Source organism: Dromiciops gliroides, chromosome 5, assembly GCF_019393635.1.
Source record: "Dromiciops gliroides isolate mDroGli1 chromosome 5, mDroGli1.pri, whole genome shotgun sequence".
Classification (NCBI taxonomy): Eukaryota; Metazoa; Chordata; class Mammalia; order Microbiotheria; family Microbiotheriidae; genus Dromiciops; species Dromiciops gliroides.
This window is the reverse complement of record NC_057865.1, coordinates 105,105,895-105,122,748: the sequence shown is the minus strand read 5'-3', so window position 1 is coordinate 105,122,748 and position 16,854 is coordinate 105,105,895. Positions and strand designations below refer to the sequence as shown.

The 16,854-nt window shown below is 39.8% G+C and overlaps 1 protein-coding gene across 3 annotated transcripts in view; it reads right to left on the bottom strand.

Moving 5' to 3' along the window:
* Positions 1-385: 385 nt before the first annotated feature.
* Positions 386-16,854, bottom strand: part of SLC37A3 (solute carrier family 37 member 3) — a 53,865-nt gene continuing 37,396 nt past the window's right edge. For 2 of the 3 annotated variants that reach the window (XM_043966297.1, XM_043966299.1), the window contains exons 10-15: positions 16,630-16,771; positions 15,128-15,229; positions 14,483-14,530; positions 9,328-9,479; positions 4,257-4,322; positions 386-3,183 (exon numbers count right to left, since the gene is read on the bottom strand). In XM_043966297.1, coding sequence (XP_043822232.1) covers positions 3,112-3,183; positions 4,257-4,322; positions 9,328-9,479; positions 14,483-14,530; positions 15,128-15,229; positions 16,630-16,771 — 582 coding nt within the window. In that variant the 3' untranslated portion in view covers positions 386-3,111. The remainder of the gene's footprint in view (positions 3,184-4,256; positions 4,323-9,327; positions 9,480-14,482; positions 14,531-15,127; positions 15,230-16,629; positions 16,772-16,854) is intronic. The other variant, XM_043966298.1, reaches the window with a different exon arrangement.

Here is a 16,854-nt window from a genome sequence, read left to right as displayed (position 1 = left end):
GGCAAACTAGGTAAAATAACTAAAACCTCTTAGCAGATAAAAGCAGCTGGAGAGCAATCTCACAAAAAAGGCAGGCCAAGCACTAGTCTAAAAGAACCTTCTACATCTAGCAGCCAGGAGACTCCCTGCCCCTCACCCCCAAAAAATGTGAGAGCAAGTTGAAAAACATAAGTCTAGTGTTCATCTGGAGGGTCTGAGCCTGAAGGAGGTATGGAAACACAGGGTTAGAAAGCAGGAAAAAGGGGGCAGCTAGGTGGCACAGTGAATAGAGCACCGGCCCTGGAATCAGGAGGACCTGAGTTTAAATCCGGCCTCAGACACTTAACAGTTACTAGCTGTGTGACCCTGGGCAAGTCACTTAACCCCAATTGCCTCACCAAAAATAAATAAATAAATATTAAAAAAAAAAAAAAGAAAGCAGGAAAAAGGACACTGCCTTCCTCTAAAACTATTGGGAAGCTAAGAGGAAAGAAGAAGAGGGATGTGTGTTGAGGGGAGGGAAACTGATGAACTCAGAGAAGAGTCTTCATTTTCTCAGGGAATAAACACAAATACCAATTTCATTTCTTATAAAAAATTTATTCATGTGACCTCATTTTTCAACATTATCAGAATGTTCCCCTATCTGATCCTTTGAAGAAACCAAAGTTGCTTCAGATTTTTAAAAATAAAAAAATTAGGAGTTTTGTTTCAATAATTTTGCTGTATAGCAAAGGATGAAGGCATTTTATATTTGGCCTCTATTATGCTACATTTCCTTAAGGGATATAAACTAGGAAGTAAAAGGTATATACATACATACACGTATATTTGTACATGTATATATACACATACGTATGTTTATAAATCTATACACATACCCATGTATATATGCATGTGTACACACACGTGTGCATGCGTGTGTACACATACATAAACACGTTCTTTAAAACATCTCCCATTTTAGATTGTATATGTTGAAATAAGTTATTTCATATCATGATGAAAAACTCTTAATGACACATGTGGATCAGAAGTACACAGAATAAGGGATAAAGTGAGTCCTGAAATAATATAGATTATTCAGGGGGAAAAAAAAACCCCTCTCTACATTAAATGCAGAAAGAAGATTAAACTGAGCTTGGTCTACTACCTGTAATTAAATTCAAAGTATTCAATTTATCTAAACTTAGCTGAAAATAGGCCCAATATTAGACAAAGCAGAGAGGGAGGGCTCTCAAACAACATAACAGAAATGAGGCCATCACTTGTCTTTAGTAAGTGGAGAAGCCATGAATCTTTCCAGTACCGCAGGATTAGAGAGCCATCACTGGCCAACATTCAATATCTGGGGAAATCTTAAGGCACTAATAATATTCTAATTCTTACAGATCACACAATGAAATGCTAACATATGTAAATTTAAAAAAATTTACATACTTAAAAAAAAATACAAAAACCATGACCCGTATAATGGGTATAGTATTGCTTGCCTTCTCAGTGGGGGAGAGGCTGGAGGGAAAGAGAGAATTTGGAACTGAAAATTTTTTAAAATATATGTCAGTATATTTTTCTCTTCCCATGACTTCCAGCCCTTGTTAGCTCACTAAGAAGGTTTCCCTTTTTGTCAGCAATAAACAAAGTGATTAGAAATCTGGTTGATAGAAGTGATTCTCCAAGTCCATAAATATAACATGTTACAGAAAATAAGGAGGCTGAAAATTGCTCCCTAACCAATCCAATAATCATAAATACCTCAAAAATTGCACTTTCCCCCCAGCTAGTTAGTTTACATACTCTAACCCCCCCCCCACACACACAATGACCTTAATGCTGGTGACTAGCATAGAATCCATGTTCTTGAAGATGGTTTTCATTTTTCTACAAAACAGTTGCCTCTCAGACCTTACCACTTTTCTAACCTTATTTCTCAGTTGTCACATGCTCCCTCCCACCACTAAGTCCCGACCTCCTTTCCAATTCTGATTCTTTGCTGAGATGGTGCAGGGAACTTACCTGGAACAGAGATCAATCTCCCAATATAGGGCTAAGGATTCTAACTAATTTACATTCGTTATTAAAGTCCCCTGGCAGCAAATTTGGGCCACTACATACTTCAGTCGCTAGTTATATTTTGGAATGTCCAAGATAATTAATGTATCTTTTATAAGTCCTTGAAAAGGAAGGCTAATCTGTACTTCCAGGAGTTAAAGTAATGCTTAATGAAGCCAAGTGGATTGAAAGGGTGGCCATAAGAATTAATTAAAGCTAGAAAGCTGGTTAAGTTATTAAGCAAGTTGTATCATTTCCTCTAAGAACTGAAATGCCAGAAGAATTTTTCAACCAAGGAAGGCTTAAAACAGTTCCCAAGTCCAACTCATGTACTTGATCAGAACAGAATGCTTCCAGAATCACTTATTCCTTCAGTTCACTGCCACTATGGACAAACAGCATGGCTGAAGCAGCTCACTGAAATAAAGTCGGGGCTCCTCATCTTCACTTCACCTTCTCAATCTGAAAGCTCAAGGTTTAGTGTTGTTTGCTGGAGAACAGACGCAACAATCAAGGTGGCAGGTATAAACTTGAACAGGGTCCAGAAGAGCACGAGAGTGAAAATGGCCCATCCTGCGGCTGTTGAGGCCAGTCTGTCCATTCTTGTAGTGTAACAGTTGCTCTGCCCTGTGGCTGCTCCGAGTCTGTTTCTCCAGTGGCTGATAGTGCTGAATGCTGGATTTGGCTTAATTCAAGTTTTATGTTAAGTCATTTTGGATGATTTCCCTTTCCCCCAATAACAACAACAACGATGATGATAGCTACCATTTACATAGTGCTTTAAGATTCAAAAAGCACCTTACATAATAAATAATCCTCACAACAATCCTGGGAGGTAAAGGCAGGCAGACAGAGGTTATGTGATGAGCCTGGGGTCATACAGCTCGAGTCTGAGGCAGGAATAGAACTCAGGTCTTCTTGATTCCAAGTCCAGCAGTCTAACCCACCAACCACCTAACTTCCTCCAAATATGGTTACTTAAAAGAAATTAAAATAAAATAACGGTCCAGTTTGTGTCCTGTTGTTTTATCTACAACAGCCTCTCTCCCAGGGGCAATGGTTATCCACTCAACATGTGTTTTATCTTCTTTGCACAAGAGATCTTATTTCTCTTACTATTAATGGTGAGATGAACAGAACTGTACAACTTGTCTGTGAAAAGAAAAGAGTATCAGAAAAGCACACTTTTAACTGATTTCTTTTAGAATATTACAGAAAACCCCAACTGGGTAGATGCAGTCACTTCTCAACTGGTACTATCTCCATTGTATAGATGAAAATACTGAGGCAGAAAAACAAAATCATTTGCCCATAGGGCAGATGATTGATGGAATTAGGATTAAGTAGAGGATTTTTAAATTATTGGTCCTGTTTCTTTCCCACCATGAGCACTAGAAGGTTGACACAAGGTGACATTTCCAGTGCCATGGATGTTGAGGCTTATATAGCCTTGCTAGAATTAGGCCATTAAAATGTGCCAACTTCGGGGCAGCTAGGTGGTGCAGTGGATAAAGCACTGGCCCTTGGGTCAGGGTGACCTGAGTTCAAATCCAGCCTCAGACACTTGACACTTACTAGCTGTGTGACCCTGGACAAGTCACTTAACCCTCATTGTCCCACAAAAAAAAATTTTTTTTAAAGTGTGCCAACTTCTAGACACTGACAGGTACTATAGGGAAGTTAAATGTCTTCTTTGACAGCATGCAAACAGAGTGGCATTTCTCTATCCACTGTCATTGCCCACCACCATCCTTATCCTAATGTTTTAATCCTAGTATTAGCTTCAGTATGCTTCTAATGTAGACCATAAACAGAGCCTTGAGCATCCAGGTCTTTCTGCTGAGGCTCTCAGACAAGTAATGGCTTGTTGCTACCTATATGTAGAATAAGTAGACAATGAGTATGAGAATTTAGGGACAACTGACTTTCACCAGGGAATAATCCTGAGTAAATTAATAATCAAGGATGCTAATTTGTCTTGTATTATTGGTTTTCCTGGAATCAGACATACAACAACACTGAATGGACTATAAAATGTAGGCTAATTTAGGCCTATTTTTCCCCTGAAAAAAAGAGGTACCTAATGGACTAATATGGTACTTTTCACAAATGAGTCTTTAGGAAAAAAAAATTCAGTTGTCTTTCCTTGCCTGAATGTTTTTAAAATACAGTCTCTTAAGATAAAACAGAATTTTTAAAAATTGGTAAAGAATATATACACTTACCATTAAAATGAAGAAATAGAAAACCCACATCCAGCCTAGGTTTTCTTGAATCAAAGACACTAAAAACTGAACATAAAAGAATAGATTAAATATGGCAATATTTTACATATTTGCACATGTATGAGCTATATCTGATTGCTCACCGCTTCAGGGAGGGGAAAGGAGGGATAGAATTTTGAACTCAAAATTTTAAATAAAAATGTTTATTAAAAAAAAGAGTTATATAAACTTTGGGGAAAAAATAGATTACAATATGATTGTATATCCGTTAATAAAATTGAATGGCTAAAACAGAGAATCAAACGCAACTATTTGAAAGGATTAAAAGGTGGAGATGCTCTCTATTAATGCCCACTTTTGAGAGCCTAGTAATTTACTCCATACATAAAAGCCTTTTCTAAACCCAACTGTCTCCTATCAAGTATGACAGGCAACAATTAGTAGAAGTAGATTTTAGAAAATTTTAGAAATTAAAAAATTATGGGGCAGCTAGGTGGCTCAGTGGATAGAGCACCGGCCCTGGAGTCGGGAGGACCTGAGTTCAAATCCGGTCTCAGACACTTGACACTTACTAGCTGTGTGACCCTGGGCAAGTCACTTAACCCCAATTGCCTCACTAAAAAAAAAAAAAAATTATTAGGCTTAACTTTTGATCCACTTCACCATTTAGGAGGACAAAGGTGAATATTTTCAGGCAACTTTTCCCCCCTCTTAAAATACATTACAAATGTTTTTATAAACACTTTTCCTAGACTTGTAAGTAGATCTCTCATTTTTAAAAAAAGTTTTACTTTATATTTAAATTTAAGTTGCAAATTCTCTCCCTTCATCCACCCCCTACTTTATCCATTGAGAAGGCAAGAAATGATATCCATTCTATATAAAAAGTTATATAAATTATAATTCTGTATTAGCCATGTTCCAGTGGGAAAAAAAAAAAAGAACAAGAAAAATAAAGGAAAAAAATGCTTCAATGTGCACTGCGTCCATCAGTTCTCTATCTGGAGGTGGAAAGTATTTGTCATTCTAAGTACTTTAGAGTTGTGTTGGGTAATTGTATTAATCAGTTACTAAGTCTTTCACAGTTGATCATTTTTACAATATTGCTATTATTGTGTAAATTTATCTCCTCATTCTGCTCATTTCACTTTGCATCGGTTCATATAAGTCTTTCCAAATTTCTCTGAAATTTCATCATTTCTTACAACACTATAGTATTCTACTAAATTCACATACAATAACTTGTTCAGGTATTCCCCAATTTATGGGCATCCCCTCAGTTTCCAATTCATTGCCACTATACTTTTTTTTTTTTTGCTGTTGCTATACATTTTGTAGTGGCAAAGAATGAGAATTTATGGAGATTTCCATCAGTTGGAGAATGGCTGAACAAGTTGTGGTATATGAATGTTATGGAATACTACTGTGCTGTAAGAAATGATGAGCAGGTGGATTTCAGAAAAACCTGGAAAGACTTACATGATGAACTGATGTTGAGTAAAGTGAGCAGAATCAGGAGAACATTATACACAGTAACAGAAAGGACTTGGCTCTTTTCAGCAATGCAATGATCCAAGACAATTCCAAAAGGCTCATGATGGAAAATGCTCTCTACAGCCAGAAAAAGAACTATGGAGTCTTAATGCAAAGTAAAATATACTATTGTCACTTTATCTGTTGTTATTTTTTCTTTCTTGTGGTTTTTCTCTTTTGTTTTGATTCTTCTTTTACAACATGACTAATATGAAAATGTGAGATGATTGTACATATATAACCTATACCTAATTGCTTGCCATCTTGGGGAGGAGGGAAGGGAAAAAAATTTGGAACTCAAAATCTTACAAAAATGAGTGTTGAAAACAATCTTTACAGGTAATTGGGAAAAAAATTTTTTAAAAAGAGCTGCTATAAATATTTTTATGCATATGGGTCCTTTTTCTTAGGGCAGAGAATTAGTACTGGTATTCAAAGAATATGTACAGGCTTCTCACTTTTCAAATTCAATACTTGAAATAAGGATTTCACTACCATCTTATAAACAGAGTGTCTTCAAAGTCTCAGTGGAGTCTTAAGCTTTAAATAACTTCAGAATTCTGAGAGAAGTTCTGTGACAAAAAGGACACAAGGCTTTCCTAGTGATAATATGCAGGCTGTGTAAATATTATCTGAAAAAGAGAAGGTGGATGGATACCCAAAGCTCAGTCAGCCAGGGCTGAGATTAAAAAAGGTCAGTCCCCAATTCCATGAGTCATGCCCCCTCTAGTGTCACAGCAATATGTTCCCAAGAGGAGCTCTTCCAGCCCCTGCTTTGAAAAGGCTTATGGTCCCCCATAAAGATTTCATTTGAAACGTTAAGTTTCTGGGCTAACTGCATATAGGCAGTTCTGTGCATGTGTGTATTGGCATGTCCTCCCTGTCCCTGTGCCCCTTCTCCTCCTTTCCCTCAGTGAAGCTGGCTTATCCCTTTCTGACTCTCCCACCACGTGGGTTGCTGCACCACCATTCCACTTCTCCTCTCTTGCTTCTGGCATTTGCCTCTGTAAAGAATTATTATTTGAGGTTTTTATGCTGTTGCCATGGCACTGGCACCTCATGTCATCACCACTCGCCAACGCCTACATGGGCCTGGCAAAATTATAATGATTGGAAGCCTAGTGAGGGCAGTCATGTGACTGTCAGAGCGGCCATCCCATTGGCTGGGGCTGTATGGGGTTTTTCTGGGATTGGGGGAGGAGAATTGGGCATTCTAGCTGGACGCTGGAAGGTGACAGGAGTTCTGCTGTGTATTCTCAGCCGATTCCTGGGCAGTGGTATTTTTTCAGGTTGTATAATTCTCCTTTCCCCATTTTATTTCCTTTCTCTTGATCCTACTGATCCTGTTTGTGTTTTTTTTTTTAAGTTCGTTCTTGTTAAAATAAATCCTGTTCTGTTTTGAGGGAGGCTGCCAGTCTCCTTCCTTGCCCCAATATTGCGGCGAGCCGCTTAGCTAACACTCCCCAATTAAAAATTGGTCCCCACACCTCCTTTCTACTTCCCACCCAATGCTTCTATTATCCTTTTAATTCAAACCACTGTGCCACTTCCCTTCTGTGCCACCTCTACCTGATCCCTCATGCCCATCTCTCTCACCTCCCATCAACTGTCACTTGGTACTGTCTTTTACTTTGCCCTGTGTGATCTCCATTGTATTTGCAGGAAAAAAAATCCCTTTTATCCTATACTCCCTTCTCTCATTCTTCCCTCCTCTTCCCTATATTCACGACTCCTAAATGAAACACAAAATCTTCCCCCAAAGACAACATACCTCAAAATACTTTCTCTCTCACAGAGGTCTCACTTCCTCCAACTCTTTAGAATTTCCAATGCCATGCCATTATCGAACCACCATGATCTCTCAACTGCTTGTCATTTAATTGCCATTATCTGTTTCTCAGTAGGTAGACACCATCTATCTATAATATTCCTTCAAATAAAGGATACTGATATCTACCTCTCTTTTGGCCCCATTTCTACTTTCTTTGATGACTTTGGCATTGGCTTACACTCTGAGTTGAGGGTACTGATAGGACATCAAGGTGGAAATGACCAACAAAAGTTAAAGATAGGAGACTAAAGCTCAAGAGGGAAATGGATATATAGAGTTGGGTATCATCTGCATAAAGATAATAGTTGAATCTATGAGAATAAATGAGATCAGCAAGGGAGAAAGCACAGGAAGGAAAGAAGACTAAGAACAGTGCCTTGGGGAATGCCACCTGTGATTAGGGGATCAGAAAAAGAAATGGTTACATAGACAAAAAGAAAATCAGAAAGGAGGAGTGTCAGAATACCAGGAGGAGCCAAGGGAGGAAAAAATGACCAACATTTTAAAAAACCAGTGAGACCAAGGAGAATAAAGATTAAGAAAAGAGATCAGGTGGATTAGTTTGCATTTTTAGAACTGGTCACTGTGCTGATGGCTTTTGCAAAAAGGCTTTTGTTACAAAGAGGGAAGTTCAATGGGAGAAAAGGGGTACCGGTTGTAGGGGAGAGGGTTGAGGAAATAATTATGTTTGTTAAAGTAAAGGGCAAGGGGGCAGCTAGGTGGCGCAGTGGATGGAGCACCGGCCCTGGATTCAGGAGGACCTGAGTTCAAATCCGGCCTCGGACACTTAACACTTACTGGCTGTGTGACCCTGGGCAGGTCACTTAACCCCAATTGCCCCACACACACACAAAAAAATAAAGGGCAAGGACTTTTTAATTTAATTTAATTTAATTTTGCAAGGCAATGAGGGTTAAGTGACTTGCCCAGGGTCACACAGCTAGTGTCAAGTGTCTGAGGCTGGATTCGAACTCAGGTCCTCCTGAATCCAGGGCCGGTGCTCTATCCACTGTGCCACCCAGCTGCCCCAAGGGCAAGGACTTTTAAACAAGAAAAGCTCATCAGACTTAGTAGTGAAGAGATTACTGTTAACTTTTGTTAGCGTTGTTTCAACAGGGCTGTGAGGCTGGAAGCAAGACTGAGCACTTGTGAATGAGCACTGGTAAAGAAATGGAGACAACCAAAGACAATTTCAAGGAGTTTGGCAGTGAAAGGAAGAAAAATATAATATGTGGGCTCAAAAGGATGGTATGGAAGGGGTGAACTTGTCTGTAGGTAGCAGGGAAGAGGCTGATAGGCAGAGAAAGAAAGGGAATGACTGATGGGAGCAAGATCCTGAAGGAGACAGGAAAAGTTGAGGTCAAAGGCACAAACAAAGCACTTCAAGAAAGAGGAGAGTCTCATTCTCAGAGGCTAGGAAAAAAAAGAGAATAATGGGCTCTGGAAGGCTCCTATGAGAGGGGAAAGGAGAACAGAATGAGGGATATATCTAAATGGCACCGTTATGACAGAAGATGGTAGGGAGAAGGATTTCCCCATAAGTCACAAGTTTTTGACACCCATGAAGAAAAAAGTTGAAAAATCCAGGATACTATGGGAACACCAAATACTGTAACCCTATATACTGCAAGGGAAAGATGACTTCTTCCATCTTCAGAGAAATATTCAATATGCTGAGACATTACAATTTTCTTTTGATAATCTCACCTGGCCCATGGCTGCTCCAATACTCCCGGTTCCATCAACGATTCCTGTAACTGTGGCCAAAGCTTCACTGCTCCCTTGTACCAGCTCCTGGTGACCCAAATCCGCAGAAATAGCAGCACTAATCATATTGGAGGGTCCTCCAATGAAAAACCCTGAAAACGTGAACAAGATAGTTTCTGGTAAGTTACAGCCAGTAGGGAAGCAGCATTTCCACAGGACCTACTATGTGCCAGGCACTGTGCTAAGAGCTTTATAAATACCATTGTATTTGATTTCCACAACTCTGAAAGGGAGGCACTGTTCAGGGTAACCCCATAAATCTCAAAATACCATCCTCATCTTCTAACAGGAAGGCATTCTAAACTAGATGCAAAAGATGCCAAGAAGGCAAGAACAGCAGAGCCTTCATCTCCAGCTTCTTCCCCCCAAGTATTTTATTTTCCCCAAACTGATAAATCCAATTGAATAAATACTTATTAAGGCCCTATGTACACATCACTTTACTGCAGATACTAAAGGAGATACAATATGGAGGAATAAATGAAAAAATATTCATTAAGCATGACTGTACACAAAGTGCTGTGAGAAGTACTGGAAAGACAAACACCAAAGTGGAAACGGTCTTGCTATCAAGTTCATATTTGAATAAGGCAGACAATACACATACGGGCTATCAATTGCAAATCAGATGGGAGAAGTCCTATGGTCCTCAGGTTACAGTGACAAAAGAGAGGGTAATGCATCTTCTTCAATGTCATTTCCGCTGATAAAACCATATCCAGTTCTCACACTGAACTGTTGGAAGTGCCAAAGACTTGGAAGTGAGAACTTTCATTTTTAGATCTTCAGCAGCTGTGGCTACTAAGGAGGCAGAAATTGTAGCCCTGCCTGCTGATGGCATTGTTGGTGGAAAGCATGGTGGGCCCCTTCTTCACAGGTTGAGGCTGTGGATGGAAAGGTCCAGGGTCTGGGATATTTCCATCAGGATCTGAGTGGGAGTAGAGGTAGCGTCTTCTGTCTCTCCAGATTATCTTGCTTTTTTCAGCTAAGCTGTATGACTGCTTACCCCTTACCCCAGAGGTAGCAGTTAAATATAAGAAAAATGTGGTCTTTGGACTCATGAAATGTATATGTGGTGGGAGAGTATTAAAAGGGGTGGGGATGAGGTGAGACAAGCAGAATGAATATTATGTCATGTACACAAATACAAAGAAAGTAATAACACAAAGTAGAGGGTGAAGTGAATACAATAGACTGTGAGAATTTGAGAAGGCTACATTAAAGCAGTAGCATTTGAGCTGGGCCTTGAAGAAGAGACCAGAAGCGGGGGAAGGGCACTGTAGGCACTGGCAATGGCATAAGCAAAAAGCATGGACTAGATCAAAGATTCTTAAACTGTGGGTTGAGACCTGATTTGGGTGGTGTAACTGAATGTGGGGGGTCATGATAAATTTGGCAGCAGTAAAAGGTTATGTGTCCCTGTTTTATGTACCTTTATGCCCGGGGTCACACGAAAACTTCTCAGGCAAAAAGGGGTTGTGAGAAGAAAAAGTTTAAGAGGCCTGGCCTAGAAGTCTTCTAAGCTCCCCTCCAGCACACTAAAGCTAAGATCCTATTTTCCTGTTCCTGTGAGCTTATGAGAAGGTAAGAAAACAAGCAATATGTTTGGGGAACAGCAAATCCAAAAACCTGGCTGGAAAACTGTCAAAGATAAAATAAGTAGGGTCAGATAATGCTGGAAAAGGAGTTGGAGCCCATTGTGAAAAGCCTTGAAGTAAGAAGTATCTGGATCCTGAATTCCCCTCTTTTAGAGTACATGAAACCCAAACATATAAAGAGACCCCACAGTTTCCATAAACTATAACACCACTCATTACCTAAGCCACTGGCAATGTGTCATAAGGAGGGCAAGGTGACTGGGGCAGTGACATAGGGTGTCAAAATTCCAAGGGCATTGGGAAGTTCCCTCTAGGAACACAGAAAAGATTGGGCTTAGCACCAAATTAAGAATTAGTCAGAACAGGAAGCTTTCAGATCTTCCTGGGTGGCTTCCTCGCTCAGTCTGCTAAACCCCTAGGTAGTTCTCCCACGCCAGCAAAGCAACCCCACTGTTAATTGACTGGCCCAAGATTTCTTTCTATTTTCCCACCTGAATTTGCCTTAAAAAGTTGATTTCAGGGCACTTTTCATGTAGCTTACTGCCATCATATTTTGTAAAAACACACAAATGTTAGTCACACCTCTGAGGATTCATTAAAGAACAAGAAATTCTACTGGTTTGTCCAATACAGGTCACACCTTATTACCAAAAACACAAACATAAACCCATAAAAAAATCTAATTACAAAAACTTTTGTAACTAAAATGCTTCCAAGCCCACCATTAACTGACCTATTTTAAGCAATAATCAACACGAGAAAATGACAGTAAAGTGAAATAATTTGGACAGCTCTTTGGGGTGTGCTTCAACAGGATCTGATCTACGCCATTAGGATATGCAAGAGCTCCTGAAATGCATTTATTAATAGCACCCTGTGACTGCTTCCCTAACAACCCTCTCTCTTTTTCATATGAAACATATGCTAGTTTCTTCTTGGCTTCATCAGAAAGGGGACCATCTAAAGAGGGAAACATGCATTCCATAGAGAAAAAGGAATAAGCAAGCCCAGGGAGAGGCTGTTTCTCCGGGAGTTGGTGGCATGCATACAACTGCTCTCAGGGAAAGAGACCATTAGCTGTACCTGGAAGGCTGCATCTGTGGCAGGGGCAGAATAAGCGTTTGTGCGAGGGTTTTGGGGAATGGGGCACGTGCTTGTCAGGTGGCCATTTATCTTAAGAAATCCTCATGCAGTTTGTAGACTGGAATAAGTTAGTTTAGATGTTGGATGAAGACCATTGTGTGTTCCCTTGCTGATTGTCACATCAGTCCTACAAGCCCAGAATTCACATTTCTGCACATGGTTGCTATTGTTCATCTATTTATTCTGTCTTATTCTGAAGTAAGAAGAGATTGGGCACAACTGTAGGATGGAGATGACTGAACTTTAACAGATTTGCTTTTAGATATCAGTTATAGACAGTACCTATTCTAATCATAACTTTGTTACTTCAGAGCAAATAAGGATTTTTGAGCTGGAAAAATACCTTCATTTTACAGATGAAGAAATAAGGGATCAGAGAGATTAAGGAATTTGTTCAAGGTCGCAGTGCTAACTAAATGGATTATTAAAATTTAAGATGCACCAGAACTTTATAAGAATTTCACATCAAGAGGTGAATGAATCAAGGTCAATGGGAAGTGTATCTGCTAACATGAGTACTCGAATGAGAGAGGCAGTATGGTCTGGGCCATGGACCTCACTGACTACCCTCAGAGCCACCGCATGGTGAGGCCACCAAGAGAGAATTTACCGTTGTCTGTTCCACAGAGGGGAACTCTAAGAACCAAGAACAGCAAGTGCAAAGGGAAGAGGGCCTAGCCTAACCTAAGCTTGGAAGCTCTATCTAGGCTGCTTGTCTTCCTGGGTCTCAAGTTTGTTTCTCTATGTATCAATGGGCTATTAGAGAAAAAACGATGGATCTGGAGTCAGAGGACCTGGGTTCACATGCTGGTTCTGCCACTTTACTAGCTGGCTATCTTTGGAAAAGTTAATTCCCCTGTCTGGGTCTTAGTTTCTCCATCTCTAAGAGGCTGGATGGTCTTTCAGGCATATTCCAGCTCTAACTCTTACGAGTGCCTTTGAATAAACTTCCCTAGGAGATTCAATGGACTCCTCTGAAAGAGGTTTGACTGCACAGCCCTTCTACCTCTACTGATCCAGTATTTTAACATGGAAGAACTGGTTGTTGGGGCCGAAGAGATGGGAGCTATGAGGGGAAATCGCGACTCTGTCTTAGAGTTTGTGACAGGAGAGGAAAGTTGGGAACTGTTTGACACGTGCCCCAGATTTGGAGAGAACAGAGTTCAAACGGTCAAAAGAAGAATAAATATTATCCTATGGCCTAAGATTCTAAAATGAAAGTCATGCCAGGAGGGCTGGAAAGCTGGTAAAGAAATCTAAGGACATTAAGGAAATGTGCAAGAAATAGGAGAGCTGCTCTGTTCAGAGACCTTGATGTGGCTGCAGAGAATTTGAACTCAGGTTCTCCTGAATCCAGGGCTGGTGCTTTATCTACTGTGCCACCTAGCTGCTCCCCGCCCTCCTCCATTTAGATTTTTAAAACACATACATAAGACTGAAGAAAGAGCAGAAAAAAACAAACCTGGATTTAAAACAACAAAAGTCAAAACTACCAAGACACAGAATAATCTGGGTCTTATGTACAAAGGCATTTACTCATAGAGTTTGAATGCACCCCAAGTCATGCCTCACAGCTCCACATCTCCTTCAGCCACCCAAACTCACCATCTGCTGGCTACTCCTTGCATATACTCCCCTCCTCCACTTTCCAATTCTCTAGAATAAAATTTTCTTCCCATGGCACTTCTCTCCCTATTTATGATTTTCTTCCATTAGAATGTGAGCTCCTTGAGGGCAAGGAATATGTCTCTCTCTCTCTCTCTCTCTTTTAAAAAAATTGTATTTCTAACACAAGTGCCTGGAGGATAATCCACAATTAAATGTTTTTTCATTAAATCATTTGAGATAAAGGGTTACTTTAAATTTTCTCAAAGATTTTTTTCTGACATTCTCTGGCACTGTCTCCATAAAGGTGGAACTGCTTAGAAAGCTTTTGTGTGTTTGGTTTTTTTCGCCAGTAGTTTCCATCCCCCTCTCTCCACCTCCTGTTTAGAGGGCAATGACTTCCCTTCAAGTCCCCAGCAGGTTATTTCCTTTTATTTAGGCCACAGCAGGACTGGTTTCTCCTCTGAAACATAAACATCTGGGGCAGCAATAACTGACCTAGGAAAAGTTTTCAAATCAAGAAACTTCTAACTCAGAGATTAGTCTGATATCACTAGGAATCTTGTGTCTTATATGGACAAATCACCATACATTTGCAGAAACACAATCTGGATGAGTACACATCTTTCTTTTCATGTAAATCAACAGCTACCATTAAATAAAACTTGTAACATATTCCAAATTGACAAATGAGAAGGTATGTCTATCTACTATTGACATCACAACAAGTTTGATCAAGCACACCATACCTGTAACAGCCATTAGAAGTGCATTAATAGTCTTATTGTTTGGAGATCCTGCAAAAAATAATGTTCTGTTAACACCTTGGCTTTTAAGAGTTCCATCTTCCACAGCTCAATGGCACTAAGATCTAACACTGTGTGAAGCTCACAAACACAGACACTGCAAATGGATAAGATGCTGCCTCGCCTCCTTCTGCCTCTCCTGCCCCCCACTTTCTGGCTGGGAGATTTCTGCCTCTTGTTGGAAGTCCTAAGCAACAAGACTTCTCCCACCTCAACATTATCTTCAACCACATATACCACACCTACTAATTACATCTCTCCTCTTTGGAAACCTTGGGCCCTTTTATTGTTTTATTGGCTGCAATGCTGACTCTCTGGAGCCTGTCCTTAAACAAAGCATGTATGTTAGCAAGAAAGCTCTTTTAAAAAAATCCACAAAGCAGATGAGATGCTAGTTTCCTCCAAGACAAAAACAAAACTACATGATGATGGTTTTTCCAGACATTTACAATCAGCTGCAAAGGCACTATATTATCCCTGTGTAGCCTACTTCAAGGAAAATTCCCCCCAAACTGGCCTCAGACTAGAGGCTAGTACCTTTTCTTCAAAGTCCAGAAAAGCACTTTTTTGTGCAAGGTATATACTCACGGCTATATCCAACCAGGGACCCAATTGCCAGAAGCAGACTCACAGCTAGCACCGGTGCTCTCTTCTGTAGCATGTCAGAGATGAAGCCTTGTAACGTTCCACCTTCAAGTACAGAAAATATATACATTTTAGAAAAATTCTCAACTTTATTCAATTGTGTCTTATCTGACTAGTCTATATCTCTCATTCTTCTCTTTAAGTCTCATCATTAGAATCATTCAGAACCTATCTAAAAACTAAGCCTTATCTTCTTGGAAAGCTTTCCTCCTAAGTGACAACTTTTATGAAAATTTCCTGGGATGTTTAGTTCCCGTGAAAACTAGTGATGATGGACACTATTATCAACACAAAAAGCAATGTCCTAGTTGCTATCCTTCTAAAGAAAATGCATATGCTTCCTGAATATTATTTTTCACTCAGTTCAACAAAAATCCACCAAGAAAGGAGTATAAATGCAGTAATTATGGCTGGGTTTGATCATAGGATGCATGGCAAGCCAGCTGAAGTGACCCCCGCACCCATCGAATTCAACTTTTACAAACACCTTCAAGTTCTGGAAGCCATAAATTCATCTGATTATTTCCTTGTGGGCAGCTAAGGTTGAAACACTACTTTAAATCCCAGGGAAGCAGCAAAACTAACCCTTCAGCTTGTGGCCTAAGATTCTGTGTAAGTCGTTGAAATGGAGCAGGACACAACTTGAGTGGTTTCCTTCTATGTGCTCAAAGTACTTTCTGACTTGATCACAATTCTAGGTTTAAACATATAAGGGGCACTCACGATCTGCATTAGTTGTATCAGTAGTCATCTATTAAAAATGTTTCAACTGGTATGAGGAAAGACCCTTGCCTGCTGATTATGGGCTGTTTTTACTTCTACCTGAGCCCAGTACTCCCACCCCAATAAAACAAGATGCTTAGAATGAAGCCCCTCTGGAACATTCAGGAAGTTCCCTACTGTTATTATTTCATTCCTGCTCCTATCATTTGTAACTAGGCCATTACTTTGCCTTTTTCTGAGGAATCTGGAAAAAAATCCTAACTTCAATCTAAAGAAACAATGCATTAACAACTATAGTGCTCTGAAACATCATTGGATAGGAGGGAGATGGCCACTACATTCGGAAGAACGGTATAAAACTTAAAAAAAAAAAAAACTTAACAAGGCAAGACAGAGGGAAAGTATAATCAACAAGGGACCAGCAAAGAGTCTCAAAAAACAAGCCATAAGGATCCTTTCATTCTGCTGTTCCTTTCTCAGAGACTACACACACACACACACACACACACACACACACACACACACACACACACACACGCACACACACGCGCACACACACGCACACACATGCACACACGCCCTGGAAGGATTGTGACTATTTTCTTGAAGTGGGAAGATATTCTAGAAGACAAGGCATGAAACAAAACATTGCATTTTAAATGTTGTCCAGAACATTTTTTTCAAACATAGTACAAGAAGTTAAAGGCATTTCCCAAGCATACCTATAATTCCTCCAACATCATACCAAATGGAGAGCTTGTCAGCTTCAGCCTCTTTCCATTTAAAGTTGTTGCTCAGATAAAAGGGCAGCCAGAAGAAGAAGGAATAATTCACTAACTTCAAGCAGGCATAGGCCAGAGAATACTAGAAAAAAATAGTCAGTAATCAATAAGGAATAAAATACAAAAAGGCAACAGTAGTTTTTAATATGGTGGTGTTAAGGGAAT